Source organism: Ochotona curzoniae, unplaced genomic scaffold (genome assembly GCF_017591425.1).
Source record: "Ochotona curzoniae isolate NIBS_2020 unplaced genomic scaffold, NIBS_Ocur_1.0 contig_3190, whole genome shotgun sequence".
Classification (NCBI taxonomy): domain Eukaryota; kingdom Metazoa; phylum Chordata; class Mammalia; order Lagomorpha; family Ochotonidae; genus Ochotona; species Ochotona curzoniae.
The window spans coordinates 9,468,390-9,489,606 of NW_024465751.1; the positions used below are offsets into that span (position 1 = coordinate 9,468,390).

Sequence of the window (21,217 nt, forward strand, 5' to 3'; positions counted from 1 at the left end):
CTTCCATTGTCCCTCTTTCTTCCTTTCTCATTTTTTTTTTTAATTTTCACAAGGACATACTTTCCATTCCCATTATAATCACAAGCTTTGCTCTCCACTAAACAAGATACTTAACAAGTAGGAGGAGGAAACACCATGGTTTCCCAGTTCATAGGCAAGGGTTATGAACAATCGCCAAATCTCAAAATGTCAGTTTCACTCAAACACTTTTTTTTTTTTTGGTACTCTGTATATTAATTGCCACCTGGCTTTTTTTTTTTTCAAACTACCCCATCCCTCAACACTAAAAAGTTCCCCTGTCTCTGTATGCACAGGCACACACACGTATGCAAACACAGTTTTTTAGATTCCTCCAGACAGGTGGGTTCTTGATTGGGAAATACTGCTTGGAAGTGGGAATATGCCTAATGGTACGAAAGCTAACAAGAGGCCTCTGATGGCATGACCCTGACCATGATGTTCCTTTCCAGGGCACCGATCACCCCTGCACAGCCAACAATCCAGAGAGCTGCTCCATCTCGCTCTCCCCCCAGGACTTCATCAACCTGTTCAAGTTCTGAATCTCAGTTCATGACTACACTGCCCAGCAGGGTCCCCTTCTGATGACTGGATGGCCTGTTGGCTGGCTGGGAGGACGGAGCTTGGGCACTCCATTTGTAAATAATGTACATTTTTATAAACGTTGGCTCGAGATTTCGGAAATGAGTCCTGCAGAGAAGAGAGTGCCGCAGCCAGCCTGGGGATGTGGGGACGTGAACCTGTCCCCTGCAGTAGTATGGAACGGCACAAATGCTATCAATAAACTTTGTCTAACAACCGGCCAGGGAGACTCCCACAAGCAAGACCTCTCTGTCAAGGGGGAAAACGGAATTCATCTTCATGTTCCTGGAAGCTCCTTCACAGCTCCCTAGGAAGAAAAAAGCAAAACTCACCTAGAAGATAGGACCCCTCTTTGTTAACAATGTGAAGAATCTGTTTAGGGAGAAAGAAAGAAAAGCAGCATAACCACAGTTGCGAAACCTTGGGCTCTATGGCTGGGGTTGGGGTTTGTTTGGGAAAGGCAAAGAAGCCCAGCCCATCTGTGACGTGCTTGTGCCTGGGACCTGATCCTTGGAAGCCTCCACACAGTGGTCTACCTCTCAAAGCACGGTGCGTGCCCTCATGGCATGCACTGCCCCCTAGACAGTGTCTGCCCGTCTCGTATTTTCAGAACTATAAAAAGTGATTTAAAGTGGAAAGCGATGCTGGAAGCAGCATTTTCATTTCAGTCTTCCTTTTTAGGCAAACATAGCCCTCTCTTCAAGTTTTCCTTCTAACAATCCCCAAATCAGTGGAGCCTTTTGTCCTTCCGTGTTGTGGATCATCTGGGGAGACGACAGACCCAATGAGAACAGCCGCCCGGACAAAGTCCTGCTGCATGACGACAGAATTTAGTCACCCCCTGGCGGTGAAGACTTTCGTCTTCCTGTTCAACTTCGCAGAGGGGGCCGGGCTTCCTTGGATATTGTCATGGAGGAGTCTCAAGCGTGGTGACTTCGCCAGCAGGTTTTACGGTTTGGCCAACGACGAGGACAAGTTTCCAGCTGCTGTTCCCCTTGGTAGAGGGAGGAACTGCAGAGTTTTTCTTTAGGCCCAACATTAAAAGGTAGTCACCCTGAGTCAGGGCTTCCTGCAAGGGTGTTGGAAATCAAAGCCTGGAGTTACAGATGAACGCGAGGGCAGAGGTACTGCGCATTCCCCCTGACCTTGTTTCAGCGGCTCCCGGAGGATTTTTCCAGGCAGATGACAGCAGAGCACTGTGGGAGAAAGGAAATTTCAGGACTTGAAGAGGGGGGTGGGGATGTTTGGGGTTTGTTGTTTTGATTTTTTTCTTTTTTCTTTTTTTTTTTTTTTACTTTTTATAGAAGGTTGCTTTTCTACAATAATGTACAGATTTGCAGTTGTACTTGCTTTTTGTTTGTTTGTTTCTCTTTCCAAATAAAGTTGCCACCTGCATGCTCTTGGCAAGTCAGTGGAGCCCACTAAGAGCTTGGTTGCCCTGCATGTGGAGTGAGAGCGTCTCCTTGGGAGGGGATGACCCTCGCTGGAGAAGGGTCTGGAAGGGGAAAGATGGCCGAGCCCTTGATTCAGATCCCACCCTTGGCAATGTGCCATTCACACGGCAGCCCTGGGAGGGGATGTCACTGCTACTCTGCGTACCTCACTTTGCAATGTCCGTGCCTACTCTCAGATTTTTTTCAGTTTCCATCCCTTTCAGATTAATAATAATCATAAGAATGACTTAAATCTTCCTTAATGAGAAAAAGGAAGTGTAAAAGAAGAAGACCTTGGAAAGGCTGAGTTTCAGAAGAGCCACAAACCCCTGAGACATCTGAGTGTGCTGCTTTCTTTGTTGTTGCTTGGCAAGCCCGTGCTGCTGCTGCTGCGGCTGCTGAAGTAGCTTCACATTGCCATGCAAGCCCTTGACTGTTAAATTCAAAAGCTGCTGCTCCTTGCATGTTCAGGTTCTCCCAGAGCTCTCACCATCTTTTCTGAAGTGTGAGGGTGAGCTGGGGATTTGGGTTTGCCCTGCTGTGAAGAGCTTTGCTAACTGTGACTCAGGGCACTTTCAGGGTGGCGGGGTTCATGGCTTTCCAAATCTTCCCACCAACCTGTGTTCATATCCATCATGGGGATGGAAAGTCCTTGGCATCTCGGGGCTTATTCTTCCCAAAACACTGGCCACGTTGTGTTGGCAGCAGACCACGGGTAAGCCCATCTTCTAGAGCAGTGCCAGGCAATAAGAAGCACTTGGGCGAAACAGCTTCTCCCATTCCTACCCTCCAGCCCCGGAACAGGGGTATGATTTTCTGAAACATTTACTGAGATGGTGCCCTTGGACTCTGCCCATTGTCCTTTGGTGTTATTACAGATGATATTGTAACAGAGTCAGGAAAATGTCTTAAGGGAAAAAAATGTGACATTGATGGTTGTCTTTGGTTGGAAGTGGAAAATGCAGAGGGAAACAGCAGGTGCAGAGGGAGAGGGACAGAAGTAGAAATGGCTCATCATGGACACTGTGGTTTGTTTGGGGGACAGCAGAAGCAGCCTTGCTGCCACAGAATGTGTGCCAGCACCATCTGTTGGGCACAAAGAGTCTTTCCGTTTTCTATTGGCAAATCTCAGGATGACCTGGGCTAAAAGCAAAAACCAAACCAAAGAATCCCCATCTTGGACCCACTAAGAGCCAGAAGAGACCTGACAGCAGAAAGTGCTAGGACCAAGGGTTCCACAGTCTTCATTGTACCTGCCCAGCCCCACTCTACGTCCCATCCAGTAATCAGACACAGATGTCAAAGATGAGGCCGTTCATGCTCCCAGAGAAGGACACGGTTCTGTCCACTGCAGGGAGAGCAGGGGTATTTGCTAGGGTTTGACCTAACCCAAAGGACATGATGTGTGGGCCATGAATCCAGAGTGTGTTGGGTATACGAGCCAGCATCCAGGGAAGTATAGAAGTCTCTCTCTTCATAGCAAGAGGCAGGGGGGAGGGGAGGGATAACTTGTTCATGCAGATTGTGTTATTACACCATACTGTTGGTTTGGGCATATGAATCACTTCAGTGGGAGGGCACAAGGCAGAAATGAACAAAAGTTCCAGGATGACCACACGCCCCTAGAGTGTCTCTTGTGAGATGATAAGCAATTGTATGTCAAAGGGAATTGGCGGAGATTTTGTAGAAAGGCTGGATTTGTACCAACACTGAGCGGGCTGGACTTGCTCATGGGAGGGAGGGCGGTGCGCATGTGTTTGGCCATTGCCGCAACTCTCACCCCGTGGGTTCATGGACCTTTTCCCACGAAAGGGATCTGCTGTGGACAAGGGCACTTGGTTTCTACCGTTCTGACAAGAGGACAAAGAGCTGGCGTTCCTTTTGCCTGGGAGCGAGAGGTGTCACTGACAAAGCACTCAAAGAGACATTCAGTGGTGTGTCATTCTTAGTGTTGAATATAATGTTTATTAGAATATGGCTCACCTGAGTTTATATTTTTCCTGCCAAGCTGTAAGGCAATAATGTTTGGCTATGCAAACACTGTTTTATGTGTTGATTTTTTTAACTGTAATTTTATGCGTGCTTTCTTTTTTCCTAAACTAAATTGTATCATCATTTTCTGTGTTGATATCTGTTGCTTTTTTCATCTCTTTCCAACTATCTGAGTCGCTGAGTCTGCGAACCATCTCTTCTGACTGGCTGCAGGCCTAAAATCCTATTAGTGCTTAAACAGACCTCAGAAGCCCCTGAACCACCAGGCAAAGGTAGAGATGTGACATTATGATATACCCTGGGCTTCCACAAACAAGGTCACAATTCCTTCAAATCTCATGTTTTCTCTAGATGTTTTCTTCTTTGTACTGTCATGGAGCATAAACCCTCTGTGGTTTCCCAAAGGGGGAAAAAAAAAATCACTGTCCCAGACATTAGGGACCCAACAGGGATGCGAGAGCCAGCGGAGTCTGACAGCCCTGCTGCCTTTCTGGATGCAGAAGTGGGTTCAGAAGACTTGGGAGTATGCCCCCTGCCACCCTCAGTCCTCAGTGATAGAGCTGAGTATAAACAAGGGGCTTCCCAAGACTGACTTTACACATCCAGTACTCTCAGCCTGAGCATCTGTTGTGTTCAGTGTTGGACACAGCTCTGCAGACGCTGGACGGTCAGTGGAATTCACTGGACCTTCCCAGGGAAGGTCCTGCAGACTGACTATCTGGACCTAGGGCTGTGAGCTTCCCCAGTATTTCCAGTCTCTGATTCTTCCTGGAGAGGTGAGGAAGCCCTGTCGGGTCTCTGCAGCCCTCTGACTCTACTGGGGACGCAGCATTCTGTGTGGATGGATGGCCAGCTTGCAAGAAAGCAAGCAGCATGTTATGACAAACTCACTTTCTTCTTTCAACGTCGGTACAAAGATGGCCCTCCTAAAAGTAAGCGAGGGCTGAGCAGCAGTGTGTTTTCCAGAAATTGGGATTCTAAAGGCAGCTATGCCAGCATTTCCTCCACCCTATTCATCTCCTCTTCCCCCCCGCCCCTCCAGCACCGATAGTGAGGTCCAGTGTGTTTATAGCCCAGCAGATATTCACTCTCTGCCAGACTTGGTCTTCACTAAGTGGGGGGGCAGGGGACACAGGGAGGTATCTAGCCCATCAGACATCCAGGAGCCAGGGCCATGATATGTGTGACTTTGCAAAGTGTTCTTGAATTCTCTCAACAAACAACTGTTCCTAAAGAAAACTCTCGAAACTTCAGCCCTGTGCCATTTGACCAAAGCTGGATGGCTGCTTCAACACTCTGAACTCCTTATAACTTGTACAAAGCTGCTTATAGTTTGATCATAGGCTTTTCGGTCTTTGAAGTTAGACATGTCTGTTGAATTAATGACAAAACGGAAAGCTCCAATCCCTGCTGTGCACTTGTAATCCTTGGCACCATCTTTATTCTACCAAGTGCCAATCACCCAGGCTAAAGGGGGTGTGTGTTACAGCTATGTCCTAAGCTTAGAAGCTTGAATGTACTTCTTTTTTAATGAAAAACACCATATGGGGTTTCGACATTGTAGCTAAAAGTATAAGGGTAGACCAATTACATGCAATAATGTTTATTTAATATGGTGTGAGCTGAATCTTTCTGTATAAATTATTTGCACACTTTTCCTGCATGTTGAACTGATTTTTTTATAGTTGTTTGTACCAGACAGTGGCATATTTTTGTAAAAATTTTTTGACACTGAATTGCAATAAATGTTTTTCCAACAACACACACTGTGTATCTGCTGTATGCCAATTCAAATAGGCTTTATATTGTACTTCATATGTTCATCTTTTGCCTATTGAAATTTATATTCCTTCTCCCAGAAACTTGTTAGCATTATTGTGAAATTCCTTAGAACACATAGAAAAGGGCCCAGTGCAGTAACCTAGTGGCTAAAGTCCTCGCCTTGAACATGCGAGGATCCCATATGGGCGCCGTTTCTAATACCGGCAGCCCCGCTTCCCATCCAGCTCCCTGCTTGTGACCTGGGAAAGCAGTTGAGGACGGCCCAAAGCCTTGGGACCCTGTACCCGTATGGGAGACCTGAAAGAGGTTCCTGGCTCCTGACTTCAGATTGGCTCAGCTCCAGCCTTTGCAGCCATCTGGGGAGTGAATCAATGGACAGAAGATCTTTGTCTCTCCTCCTCTGCATATCTGACTTTGCAATAAAAATAAATAAATCTTATTTTTAAAAATACATAAGGGGGAAAAAGTTTGTTGATTAATACTAACCTGGTTCCATAATATAGCACTATGCTTAAATTGAATATTCCAGAAACTACTTATATATTAAGAGGAGCAAAGAATAATAAGTTTTGAAGTCACCATCAACTTACCCATCCATATTTTTGGAACAGCTACTATACTAGACCTAGACAGAAGTACTGGAAAAGGGGACAAGCCGGAAAAGAAATTTAGATTCCATGTAAGAAAGACAAAAAGAATAGCAACTAGGGCAGAAATTGTAGTAAATATTGCTATGGTAACGTAGGCTAAACCAACATCTGTGGACCAGCATCCCATATGGGTGCCAGTTCAATTCCTGACTGCTCCACTTCCAATACAGCTCCCTGCTGCTAATGCTGCTGGGAAAGCAACAGAAGATGGCTCAAGTGCTTGGGTCCCTGCCCCCCATATGGCAGACCTGGATGAAGTTTCAGGTTCCTGGCTTTGGCCTGTACCAGCTCCAGCTGCTGTGGCCATTTGGGGAGTGAACCAGAGGATGGAAGATTTATATTCTCTGTCTTTCTGTGTCTCTCTCTCTCTGTCTCACTCTCTCTCCGTTTCTTTCCCCTCCCTATCCCTTCTCTTTCTCTGTAACTCTGCTTTTAAGATGAATAATCTTTTTTAAAAATAAATATTACAAAGGAAATAAACATGGGACTTGAGCTGTGAATAACAGGGGGACCTTCTATGGTGGACTTCACTCAGGGGTCTCTCTCAGAAGTCCTGTGCAAGTTGGAACCTGAAAAGTTGAGAAGCCAGTCTCAGAAGAATAAGAGCAAGAATGTTCCAGAAAGGAAACATTGTGTACAAGGTTCGAGCCATGGTCCTGCCGCTCACCTGCAACGTGACATTTATCATCGTACTTAATTTCTCCATCTCAATTTCTGGACTCTGAGATGATGATTATGCTCTCTCAGGCTAAGGAAGCAACACTGTTGTTACACTTAGGAGCTTGGCACCCAATGTGAGCTCCACAAATGTTAATGACTGTTATCGCTCCTATTAGCATGCTTCTAAGGGCTACTCTTTTCACTGGTTTAATCAGGTAATTTGCCTAGGGGTGCTCTCATTCTGGGCCACGCCCTGCCACTGCCCTAGTTCTCCAGCAGGTACTACCACAGTAGGTTCCTAACAATAATTAAGGTTGATTATTTCAATCCTTCCCCAAGATCACCAAATCTGACCATTCCCTCCATTCCCTGAACATGCATTGCTCAGGCTGTCTACCTCCTTAGCACCTGTGGCCTCTTAGGGTCACCTCTGCTCCATGCCTGAGTCAGTTGGGGGTAAATCTCACCTCCCTAACTCATGTTTGCTAGGGACTATATCACATTGCTGTCTTCTTAGTGCCCATTTTATCACACCTGGCACAAAAGCAGGATTGACTGAATTAATAAACCCAGCCAATGCATCTTTAAAATGCCTTCAAAATTCTCCCAGCCACATGCAGGTCCTTAACTAGATTAAGAGTTCATGTGCATGGGCATCTGGGCTGAAACTAATGGTGGTAGGTAAAGTAACTGTTACAGAGGCCCAGGTGTCATTAAAACTTCCTGAAAGTTCAACTAATGAATGAATCTTGATATTCTACTTAGAAGTCTAGTAAATTTTAATACAAAGTAAAAGGGCCTTTTATTATTGTTAATGAACTGATCAAAGTCTGTAAAAAAAAATCTCTTTCACAAACAATTTTTAAAAATTCTTTAAACACTTTAAAGCGATAGCTGTGAACCTGAAACATTGGATTGCTAAGCACTTCAGCTGTAAATCTAATGTGTTTTTTTTCTAAAGCACTTTGAATACCTTCTCAGATAAGCTTAATACAATCCCAAATAAATAATGTAATGAATTAAGCAAAACTCTATCTCAAACTCTCTTAAAAACTGTAAACACTGTTAAAACTAGTGAAGTCATGATACCTTTCAATTTAAAGTGGTATCTGACATTAGTTGTTTATTTTAGATGAAAATCTTAAGGCTGTGCTGGGAGGCAAAACAACAGCTCCCTTCGGAAGTCCCATGCTTAATCCCTGGAACCTATGAAAATACCATTACCCAGCAGGGCCCTTAGAAGTGGAAGAAAGAGCAGACCTTTAGCCTTATGGTTAAGAGATTGGCTGAGTTGCCCACAGGCCACATAGGAATGCCTAGGTGTAGGCTAGAGTTCTGGCTCCTGATTGCAGCTTCACACTAATGTAGACATTGTAGGTAGTGATGATGGCACCAGTAAGTGCATCTCTGCCACCCAAGGCAACCTGTGGGTTGAGTTCCTAGCTCCTGGCTTGGCTCTGGCCCAGCTCTGACCATTGCAGGCATTCAGTTTGTGAACCAGCATGTGGAAGATCTCCCAATCTCTGTCTCTCTCTCTCAATCTCTCTCTATCTCTGTCTTTTAAACAATTAATATGAATGAAGTTTTTTTTCTTTTTTTTAAATTTGATTATTTTATTGGAAAGGCAGATGTACGGAGAGAAGGAGATACAAAGAGAAAGATCTTCCATCTGCTGGTTCATTCCCCAAATGGCTGCAACAGCTGGAGCTGAGCAAATCTGAAGCCAGGAGCTAGGAACTTCTCCCAGGTTTCCCGTATAAGTGCCAGGGTCCCAAGGCTTTAGGCCATCCTCTACTGCCTTCCCAGGCCAGAAACAGGGAGCTGGAAGGGAAGTGGAGCAGCAGGACCAGAACTGGCACCCATACAGGATCCCAGCGCATGCAAGGCAAGGATTTAGCCACTAGGCTATCGCACCCTGGGTTTCAATTTTTTCAGATTTTTTTTAAATTTTTAAAGATTTTTTACATTTATTATTTTATTTATAATATTGTTTACATAGTTGGGAGGGATACATGCCGTGTGAACCTCCGATTTGGGTAAGAAGTATTGTGGTAAGAAGGAAGGTGAGTGGGACAAATATCTCTCTTTTTTTTTTCTCGTATCTGCAATCAAGGAAGAGGGAGCCACAATTTGCTGTCAAAACACATCAACACCCAGGGATGAGGGACAGTCACTTGATGACTCCATCTCTCTCTCTTTCTCTCTCTCTCATTCTCTCTCTCTTTCTCTCTCCCTCTCAAACAACTTTTTTTTTTTAATGTAGAGGAACAAAACCAAGGAGGTCACAATGATACAATATGAGAGCTCAAACTGCCATTGCTGGCTTCAGAGAGGGAGGAAGGGAGCCACAAGCCAAGGAATGAGAACAGCATCTATCACCAAAAGAAGGATAAGGAAAGGGATTCTTCCCTAGAGCCCAGAGCTCCCAGGAAGTTCTACAGCCCTGCTAACTGCCTGACACTAATCCCACAACACCTGTGTCAGCTCCAACCTGCAAGACCATAAAATTTTTAAATTTGAATTCTTTTAAGCCACGAGATGTGTGGTGACTTCTTATGACAACAGTAGAACACGATCAGGTTCCCCAGTACACACCCAGCAGCCCACCCCTGCACAACTTCTCCCTGCCTGTTTCTGCACCCTCAGGCAAGTTCCCATCACACCATGGCCCTCACCCCAAGCTGGGCCAGGCTTTCTGCAAAGACAGGTCTCAGCCCAATTCAGCAGTAAGACTTACTGAGACCCCCCAGCTGTGCAGAACTGCCAAGGCTCTATAAGCCGATCATTAGTGTTAACAGAATGCTGTCTGAAGCTTATCTTATTTTCCCAGAATTTTCAGAGAACACAGAGAACAAATGGCAAGGAGTATCCCACATTTTAAGTTCAATGGGGGAGAGGGGAAGCCACCTCCCTGAGGGGCCTCCCAGGAGGCTAGAATTGACTCCACCCCATCCCACCCCAACCCCCATTTCCTGCATAAAAGAAGTGGGGAGAGAGAGCAGATCCCAGCAGCTGAGAGAAGAGCAAAGTGTTCCCAGAAGGAGCCTCCCTCCCCCACCCCACCTCCATGAGTCACAGTGAGGACTCCAGGGAAATCACGCAGAAAGCCCAAGAGTGCCCAGGACCCACAAGGCTGGCACCTCATTCCCCTGGGCCTGGCTTCTTGAGCAACAGTCTCACAAATGTTTGCAGGCTAGGAGCAGAGACTGGGAAAGGACACAGGCCAGCGAGCTGCAGGGGGAAGTGAGAGAGCTCGCAGCATGCCCAAGAGAGGGCAAGGGTGGGAGAACTTTCCAGGAACTGACTGGATACCAAAAAAGTAGGTGGGGCTAGAACCCTGCATCTCATTAAGGGAGTGTTTCTCCCCAACCCCCACCCCAGGCCAACATGGGCTCCAGCTTCCAGGAAGGAGGTGGGGACTGAAGTAGGTTGGGAGGAAAAGGCTGTTGAGGCCAGAGGTCCTATAAGAAATGAGTGTGGGAAAAAAATAAATCCATAAAAATAGAGTCTTCCAATTTGAGGGGCCCATGAGTGCATGGGGGAAGCCAAGTATACAATCCAATAGTTCACATGTCCTACCACCAAGTACACAGGAGATGCAGCAGAGACTCCAGAATATTTAGCTTATGTGGAATCGACTTTCCTGTGTTCCAATAGCCTCATCTGTCAAAAAGTGGAGTGAAAATAGCATCTACTCATTGGATTCTATGTAGAAAAACCAACTGGCCCAAAGTGAACTACACACTAGCCAGCTTTCAGCGCTGTGAATGTTATTTTTATATTAAGTAGTGAGCCACTATTTCAATCATGCTGAGCACCTGTTTTCAGATCTGTTCTATTGATATCCTATCCTACCCTATTCTATTCTATTCTAGTTCATATTCCCTCTTGACAGAGCAGGGAATTGAGGCATAGGAAGGATAACTGGCTTGGTCCTGGGACATACCATGGAACTGGCATTCAAAATGCAACCATCTGGACTCCTTGTGCAGGGTTAGTGGTGTGAAGAGGGGGCCAGTTTGCTGGGTGTTTGCAGGAATACAAACTTATAATTGCTTTTTCTAAAACTACAACCAATAAAATATTGTCCTAAAATCATTTGCAACACAGAGGTCTGGTTCTGGACTTCAAAAAAAACATTCATGTGAATTTTTCAATCCAGCTGCGAATCTGAAAAGGCAAAGCTTCCCCTCCAGAGTCCTGGATGTGCCTTCATGATCTCGCTGGCCCAGGTGGCTGGGGCCCTTTTGGCCATGCAGGCATCCATCCCTGCAGCTGGGCTGCCAGGCCCTGACTTCTGTCCCTCTGTCAGGTCTCTGCTTTGATTTGAATGTCTCACCCTCCAAAGGGGAATTTCAGGTCGCCAACATGGGTCCCTGGAAACATGTTATGTTCACATAAAAATCCTGCTCCCGAACAAAGCATGCACTTGTACCCTGTCCTTCCAGGTTTCAAGGCCTTGTGGCGGGCAGAAAAAAAACATGGATAAGAGCTCCATCTGCTGTGGAATCCAAGTTTACTCTCTCCGGAAATCCAGGGAAGCCCCTGGAAGGAAAAGCAGCAGACCAGCTCCCCTAGTATTGCCTTGCAAAACATCTCCTTTTATTAAAGAAACAGTATCTGGCTGCCCCCAACCTGAACATGACCACAGCCTCATAAAGGACATGACCATGCTTGGGCAACACTTTGTGCTCCTGAGCACTTACATCTTGCAACACAAAGGAGCAGCAAGAGTGCATCTCAAGAAGCATAAAAAATGACAGCTCTGCAAGCCATGCTGAGCCCTGAGATTCCAGATAACCAAAATCCTGCTTCTCACTTCCACAGTAAAAAATACAAGCTCATGCCCAGTGTTCTCGGACGGGGTTGGCAGTCAGCTTTTAATTCCACTGAATGCTTTCAGTTCCAAGATGAACGTTCTTTTCATTTTTAATATGCTTTGAATTCTGATCATGTCATACTCCATAAAATTTTAGCCTCAGTGAAACACAGACTGATAGTTGAAACATACCAACTATGGTTAGTTCTACCTGAAGCCTCTCCCAGACCTGCCCCTTGCTTCCTTCTCCACTGCTTGCCCATGACAAGTCAGAGCACCCCACATGGCTTGCCAAAGAGCTTTCAAGAGACACAAACCCTGTCTCCCCACTTTGGCTGCTCCTCTAGCCTCTCAATTTGTGTCTCTAAAAGGCTGTTTAACATACCAGGCCTAATCTTATCATTCCCCTATTCATAGGCATTCAACACATCACTGTCGAATCTGTGTGACGGGTAAATGAATATGCTTACTATTTTCTCTAAATTTGGTCCAGTTGGAAATTATACCATAGGGCTGGCATTGAGGTGCAGGTATTTAAACTGCTGATCGCAATGCCTGAATCCTATATGAGCAGTAGTTTGAGACCTGGCTACTCCACTTCCAATCCAGATCTCTGATGATGCACCTGGAAAGGAAGAGGAAGATGGTCAAGATGCTTGGGCCACTGTCACCCATGTGGGAGACTCCACGGAGCCCCTGGCTTCTGGTTTCAGCCAGTCCAGCCATTTCGGGAGTAAACCCAAGTGTCCACCTCATTTGGGGCAAATGAGGGTTTGGACGCCAGCAAGAGAACAAAGGGAGTCTTTAATCTTTAACCATAAACAACTGTTATTTAAAAGTTTGGCAAGAGTTTTGTTTCGTCATTTTTTATAAAACATTGTAAAATCACTGGAGTCTTCCCACTAACTGTGACCTACCATCAGCCTCACTGGCACAGCAGCAGGACCGGTGGTAATCAAGCCCTTCGCTCTCCCAAGCCTCATCAAGGGCCGTTTGCATGTTCTGTTTCAGCTGCATAGAACCACATGTAGTTCCCTGAACAATCCACCTACTTGGCACCTCTGTGGTACATGCCAGGCACGCTATGTGGAACACCCTTCCCTGTCTGTCTGATGAACTCCCCTGCAAGGCCCATCAGCACCTGTTGGCAGACTTCTCCAACATCACCTGCCGAATCACCTCCCACCTCCACCCTCAACACACTCCATCCCTCTGCAGCCTCTTCACAGCCTGGCAGAGGGTGGCAGGGTCAACATGCAGAATGGCATGCGTGGCCCTTGCTGGAAGCTTGAAGTTCTGATGAGTAGGAGGGACACAGGCAGATCGGAGAGAAAGGCAGGGTGAGAGCAAATTTTTCCTGCTGACTCTTCTTTAGCATGCCACAGGGCCAACCCTCGGACCCATCAGGCATTTCCCAACATTCCCTGCCACACCTTTCTCCCTTCAAGCAGTAAAGCCTCTTGTACTCATTTCCTGCCCCTGTGACAAAAAGTTACACCAATGTGTTGCCTTAAAATGGCACAAATCCATCACTTCACAGTTTTGCAAATTGGAAGTCTAAAACGGGTTGGCAAGAGTTCCATGGGTCCTGCAGCCCCTTTGAAACAGTCCACTTGTGCCTTTTCCGGCTTCAAGTGCCCATTGTGTGTCTTGGCTCAGGGCCCCACTTCGCTCTGACCTCTGCTCCTCCTGCCTCCCTCTTACGTGGTTTCGTGAATACACCGAGACCTCCTGAACAGTCCAAGGCACCCTCTCCCTCTCCAGAGCCTTTTGTTGCTCTGTCCTATTATTGCCCAGCATAGCAAGGTGACTGAAGGTCACATGAACTGCTAGCTAATGAAGAACTCACAGAGTGGCAGGCAAAGGCTCTGGGCATAAAGAAATGGCAGATGGAAATACTGACGACCAGTGTGTCAAAATATCACACTACTCCGCAAGCATACTGAATGAAGGTTCATCACAGAATGTGTACAGGATGGGCACTTGGCACAGTGACTGAAGACATTGCTTGGGATGCTTGGGACACTGTATCCCATTTTGGAACACTTGGGTTCAAACCACAGATCCTTCTCCCCTTACGGATAGCTCTTTTCTCTCTAGCATCTCTAACAGTCGGTCACTCAAGTTAGGCTTTGATGTCAGCAGTACCCAATGTGATCCTGGCTGTACTGATTTCCAGTGTCAAGGAGCTCACTGCAACACAGCAGCCCCAAGAGGAAGCTCCCCTCCTATTCCAGCTGGAACCCCAGGAGCCCCATGACATGTATCTGGTTCCCCTGCCTGCCGCAGCTCTCCCACCATGGGAAAGCTGCTCCTGTGAGGGCCTATGCCACATCTAAACCTGTCCTGCTGCCTGCCTCTGAAAGCATTCTAGAACATTAAAACATGAGTCACAGATACAGCCCAAACGACACACACACGGACTCTTGCTCCATTCTCTCCAGATGCATCACACCTGTTAGCGTTGATACTGTATGAACTCTACTGTTAAGTGTTTCTCATGCATGCATATACTATAATACATTTATTAAGATGAATTAATTAAAGAGGGCAATTATAGCCTGAGGGCCTGTACCGTCTGCTACACTGGGAACCAAAAGGGGGCAGGGATTTGGAACAGTGGTCCCTGCTTGGGATGGCTACATCCACATCAGAGTGCCTGGATTTGAACTCTGGCTCAGCTTACAAACCACGCCTCCTGCTAACACACTCTCTGGGAGGCAGCAGGTGCTGCCCTACGTGCTTGGGTCCCTGCCACTCTGGGGGAGACCTAGGATTGAGTTCCAGGTTCCGAGATTCATTCTGGCCCATCCCTGGTTAGTACGGGCGTTTAGGACAGTGGACAAGCAGATGAAAGCCATCTCTTTATCACATACTCACAATCTATGCACATACACACACCTTTTAAATTAAAATAAATAAATCAGAAATCGAGGAACATCTCAATCAAGGCATCTGCCTCTCAAAGTACTCTCATAATACAATGAAAATAATAAATGAGTTTTCTTTACCATAAGTTCACTTTCTTATTAAAGATCTATTTTTTTTACTGGAAAGTCAGATTTACAGAGAGGAGAGACAGAGAAAAAGATATTCCATCTGCTCGTACACTACCCAGGTGGCTTCAATGGCTGGAGCTGAGCCACTCCAAAGCCAGGAGCCAGGAGCTTCTTCTGGGCCTGTCATGTGGGTGCAAGGTCCCAAGGCTCTGGGCCATCCTTGACTGCTTTCCCAGGCCTGAAACAGGGAGGTGGATGGGAAGTGGAGCAGCCAGGATATGAACCGGCACCCATATGGGATCCCAGTGCATTTAAGACTTTAGCCACCAGGCTATCACACTGGGCCCCATAAGAACTTTTGGGAGTTTGTTTGAGGATCACAGCTTCTCTACTTGGGAATACTTGGCGACATGAAGTGCTCCTTCCTCCTCTACGTGTCCTGCTGTATAGCTCCCATGACCCCTCTCGCCTTGTGTTACACACGGGAGGGAACTGGTGGACAGCAGCACAGAGACAGAAAGACCTTTCACTTGCATCCCCTTTTGTGACTTTTTTAGATCACAACCTCTTATAAATTGATAATTTTTAAAGCATATGTACATATTTTTTACTCAATTTGAGAAAAGTTATTCCCAAATTCTGTATACCATCTTTCAATCCTTAGATAAGGGCCCAAAAATAGCCTTGGCATATAATGCTGCTTCCTTTTTTTTTTTTTTTAGCATAATAAAATAGTAAGCCACCATCCTGGTGATGAATCCCATAACATGCCATCAGGCTTGGGGGTGACTCGCTCATTCCTCCCAGTGTAAGGCAAGCCCAGGAAGTGTGCACCACTCCAAGCAGGTGTTTGAAGGGCTGGTGAAGGGTTCCATCATGACTCCTCTCCATCAGTCATAGACTGGCATGTTCCAAGGAAGGACTGCCTGGAGGCCGATTGAAGAAGCCACAGCAGACCCACACGGACATACAGCAACACAAATTGAAGCTACAACTTTACTATATAAACCACAGAGAAATGGGGGCTGTTACTGCAGCAAAAACTAATAAAACCTAATGCGGTGGCATTCTTACATAGTGCTTCCTGTAAATACCAATGAGAATGTATTTGCCCAAATTGAAAGCCTAGAGTCACCGTTGGCTGTTCCCTTCATGCCGGCTGCATGGTCCAACCCACCAATATTTTATTGTGTAAGGACTCCTAATAGTGTTCTCATCCCATCCCACTCAGCAGCAAATCAGATCCAAGTATTCATCTAGTTAGGGCTCTCTTGAGGGTTTCCATTCATCTGAAGCTAAAACTCTCTTACCAAGAGTCAAGAAGGGCCTACGTCAGAGTATCATTGCCTAGCTTCCTAGCTTCATCTTGTTCTTTCAAGCTCCAGCCACACTCATTCTCTCTCAGGTCCTTGGACTTGCCAGGTCCTTTGCCACCTCTGAGCAATGTGTTTGCTGTTCCCTCTCCCGATTGTCTCAAACAATACCTGCTCGAGGAAGCTTTCCTTTCCTAACCTGTGCATTCTCCTCCCTATGGACCAACTCCATTCTGTTGTTCCTACTTTCTTGGAGGCACTTGGTCAGTTTGTAATGATTTCACTTGTTTGTTTTCTTAGCTCATCCCCTGCTGATTTGTAAGTTCCATAAACACAAAGATATGACTTAACTACTATTGTATCGGTAAAGCCTTTGAGAGAGTCTGACGAAGCAGCCTCTTGGCATAATATTTGCTGCACGCCATGGTTATGTTGTCCCTTCTCCAATTTCAAGAAGCAGTGGCTACAACAAGTCCGGAATTGTAGACCTCCTGTCACAGTCTCCACTCCGAGGAACTTCTTTACAAACCCTCTCACCGACCACCTGTCACCACCTGCATGTCTTCAGCCCCCATGTCATGCTGCTTGTAATAGCTGCACTGAGCTGAAGGCCAGTCTGCCACTGAAGAACAGGATTCTTTTTCCTATCCTGATCAATAAAAGCGCAGCTCTACTAGGATGCTTATTATGGACCAGAGACTGTGGTTCAGTTGGCCACACATATCATGGCATGAGCCCTACGCTGGTATAGAACACAGGTTCTAGGATCACATAGATTTGGGCTTCCATCCTTTCAAATACAAAATGAGAGAAATGGTGGTAACTACATGTTCAAGTTGTGGTGAGGATTAAATGAGATGGGGCTGGGTGGGAGGAAGCTTAGCTCAGGGGCTGTAAGGAAAGCGTCCCATCTGTGTCAGCAACCTCCTCACAGCTGGCTCTTCTGGGAGCTATTTCATGCGCTGCATCACCGAACTGTGACTACAGCCACACAGACAGTGAGTTAACTAGGAATGAGTCCCTTCCCCTGGACAAGCCCACTCTCTGAGGATGTACACCCTTAGATTCAAAAGACAAGCAGCAAATGTGTTCCTCAAGTGGCTGCATTTGCTTTGTGGTCCAAAGCACAATAAACTCATGTTCTCATGTCCCTTTCTACCTAAATAACTCCCTCGGCTCTGCTAAGAGGCCGGGAATGGTTATAGTTCCTTACATGCTCTGAAAACTCTCAGGAGACACGGAATGTTTGCTTAAAGCAGGCACAGCTTGGAGCTGGAAGACAGGAGGTTAAATTCCCTTAAGCTATGACAATGTAACTCATTTCCTGTTTTTCTCAACTGTCTAGACACAGATCTCATAGGCATTAGCCAGAATCCCACCGACAGGTTAAAAATAGAAGGTTTAAATGTGACATACTGCCATGGAGGCAAGACGGGTGGTTTCTACCTTTGTCCACAAAATGACTACTTTGTGAGAAAGGAGATTTTGTCTCTGCTGTTAGTTTTTTCCACTAAGTCTTGAGAAGCCGTATTTCAGTGGCAGGAATAAGGCATATTCTTTCCCTAAAGAATATATTTGTCTGTAACAATGTGAAGAAGTTCAGTGTGGGGGGAGGGTTTGGGGGAATCCCAGAGCCTATGAAACTGTGTCATAAAATGAAATAAATGCAATTTTAAAAAAAAGAATGTATTCGTCCCCTTTATTAAAGTTCATGCAAATCACACCCCACCCCAGGTTTAAAAAAGTCACTTGAAGACATGTGACTTTTGGCAATTTCTCTAATTATTTGTTTATTATCTTGTTTCTTTGTATTTAAGGGAGAATGGCAGAGGCAAAGACAGAGAGATAAAGAGCTCTTACACCTGCTGGTTCTCTCCCCAAATACTCGCAATTGCCAGGGCAAGGCCAGGACCAAATCCAGAGCCAGAAACTCCTTCAGAGTCTCTCCCATGGTGCCAGCCCATCATCTGCTGCTGCTCTGGTGCCTTAGCAGGAAGCTGGATCAGAAGCAGAGGCAGGAACTGATCCTAGCCACTCCAACAAGGAAGGCAAGGGCCCAAGATGCAGCTTGACCCGCTGCACCGCAACGGCAACCCCTGGCAGCTTCTCTCAACAAGAAAATGTGGCCACACTCACCTGACATATACCACACTGCTGTACAGCTTTTAGCTCTAAGCAGACCGTCCAACAGAAAAATGCTTTTCTCGTGTCTTCAGTCTCACAAAGTGATTGGAGAAATATTTTGTTTTCTGAAAAACATTTCTTCTAACAATCCATGGGTAGTATTACACAGGAGTGGGGATCCATAACATTGAGTCTCCCAAACTTGTTGAGTCATAGCTTCATTACCACCTCCCGGAGCAGCATTCCATGAAAGCTCAATTTAGAAAATGTGAGTTAAAGGACAGGGCTTTGGCACAATGGTTAAACTGCCACTCGGGATGCCCACTTTTCATATTGAAATGCCTAGGTTCATGTCCCAGCTCCTGCTTTTGATTCTAGCTTCCTGCTAAGGCTCATCCTGGGAGGCAAACAATGATGGCTCCAGTGGCTGGGTCCCTGACACTCACGTGGGAGATCCAGACTGAATTCCTGCCTCCTGCTTTGATCCAACCAAGCCCTGTCTGTTGTGAGCATTTGGGAAGTTAACTGTCAGATGGAAGAAATCTCTCCTTCTTCTCTCTCTCTCATTGTCTCTTCCTTTAAAATAATTTAAGAACAAGCGCTGGAGTTGTGTCATAAAAGATTAAGCCACCAGCTGTGGTGCTGGCCTCCTGTGCAGGTGCTGGCTTGTGTCCCAGGTGTTTCACTCTGATCCAGCTCCTTGCTTCTCTGCCTGGGAGGAGGAAGGCTTAAGTGCTGGGGTTCCTGCCCCCACAGGGGAGACCTGCAAGAAGCACCTGGCTCCTGGCTTTGGCCTGGCACAGCCCTTGCTGTTGCAGCCCTTTGGAGAATAAACCAGCAGATGGAAGATATCTCTCTCTCTCTCTCCATCTCTCCCTCCCTCTGTCCCTTCATGTGAATGTTTGCAAGTGTGTGTCACCTCTCTCTGTTAACTCTGTCTTTCAAATAGATAAATAAATCTTTGGGGGAAAATGAAAGAAATGTGAGTGACTACTACTATCATATTCTGTCTAGTTCCAGAATTATACGCGCTTAGGTCACTGACAACTTCAGCTATCTGAGTCACAAGATAAAATTTGAAAACAAACAAGTACTGTCAACTCTGCAGGAATGCAGTAGGACCTGTTCTCTTTGTTGTTGAGAAACAAATAGAAGTTTCCTTTACAGGCATTTATCTCAGACTGCATGTTTTCATTGTGGCTTTTAATATTTATAAGGATGCATATGAAAATAAACACAGATGCATATGTTGGTACTCACATTAACATTTCCCAATTCTGTCTACTGAAAGAATGTGGTAGCAATGATACCTCTGGAACAACGAGCATACTCAGTGCCATAATCTTGGCTTCCAAACCCATTCTCCAAAATAAGGAAGCAGAGATCTTTGGAGAAAAAGGGGTGAGCCTAGGGTTGAGGCAAAGAAAACACCGTACAAGTCTAGAATAAAAAGTATGCATCAAAAATGATAAGGCATGGGTCCAGCGTGGTGGTTTAGTGGGTAAAATCTTTGCCTTGCATGTGTCAGGATCCCATATGGGTGCCAGTTCATATCCCGGCTGCTCCACTTCCCACCCAGCTCCCTTCTTCTGGCCTGGGAAAGCAGTCAAGGATGGCCCAAAGCCTTGGGACCTTGCACCCACACGGGAGACCCAGAAGAAGCTCCTGGCTCCTGACTTCGGAATGGCTCAGCTCTGGCCATTGAAGCCACCTGGGTAGTGTACAAGCAGATGGAATATCTTTTTCTCTGTCTCTCCTTTCTGTAAATCTGACTTTCCAATAAAAATAAATAAATATATTTTCAACAAATGATAGGGCATGTTAATAAAACATAGGGGCCAATCTGTTTAAGCTCCTGAACACGAAATTCAAGCAACAAAATAAGTACAGTATTAGATATATAACCCAGAAAATAAATATCCATAAGCCTATATAGATAGAAATACATAAATGAGGGAGAAGGGATACTTCTTCCTTATGAAAGAATGTTAATTAATAGAAAAAGAATGAAATAAACACAATATCACAAACAGGCAAACATCATGCCCCCATAGACCTAAGAACTACCCATAGGCCCCACCTCCTGACCATTTCATCGCCTCCCAAGAGCGCCACCCTGAGGACTAAACTTTAACTAAACATGAGCCTCTAGGAGACATTCCACATCCAAACCTGAGCATTCCCAGACCTTGGTTAGACACAAAGGGAAGCTAGTAGAGGAATGGCAGGCATCATGCTAACATCAAGGCACCAAGGTTAACAAACACGGTGATAAAAGACGTTGGATTGACTCTGCTGTACCTCCAAGTATGATGCACACAGAAGGACATATTACCTCTGGGGTATTTTTTTACCACAATCACATCACTTCAATTTAGTCAGGGAAAACAGACAAACCCAAACTGGGAAGCATTCTACAAAGTAACTGACCAGTCTCTTCAGAAGTGTTAAGATGGTAAAAGACAAGATGAAAACTACATTAGAGAAAACTAAGTTATTCTGCTCATAATGAAGTTCAGGAAAAAAATGCCCATCAGTGATGGGGAAACTAGCAAATTCAAGTTAAGGTCTGTGAATCCTTTAGCAGTATGGGACAAAGTTAGTTTCCTGGGTTTGATCCTCACACTGTGGCTCTGTAAGATGTTAGCACTAGGGGAAGCTGTGTGGAATCTATGTTGGAATTCTCAGTACTATTATATACTATTTTTGAAATTCGCCATTCAGCCTAAAATTATCGAACCTTTTCAACAGCAAATATGCTCATAAGCCAGCTATTTCTAATTACGTTTCCAAATATCTTAATGATATCAATAACACAAGTAGCAATAATAATAATCTGATGTTT

General features: G+C 45.6%; 2 protein-coding genes across 3 annotated transcripts in view; one reads left to right on the plus strand and one right to left on the minus strand.

Annotated features, from left to right (window-relative positions):
* The window catches only part of FBXO32 (F-box protein 32), a 35,487-nt gene extending 29,700 nt beyond the window's left edge, over positions 1-5,787 (plus strand). For both annotated transcript variants that reach the window (XM_040979334.1, XM_040979333.1), the window contains one exon: positions 471-5,787. In XM_040979334.1, coding sequence (XP_040835268.1) covers positions 471-560 — 90 coding nt within the window. In that variant the 3' untranslated portion in view covers positions 561-5,787. The remainder of the gene's footprint in view (positions 1-470) is intronic.
* The window catches only part of NTAQ1 (N-terminal glutamine amidase 1), a 94,639-nt gene that overhangs the window by 26,017 nt on the left and 47,405 nt on the right, over positions 1-21,217 (minus strand). The gene's annotated exons all lie outside the window — the stretch shown is intronic.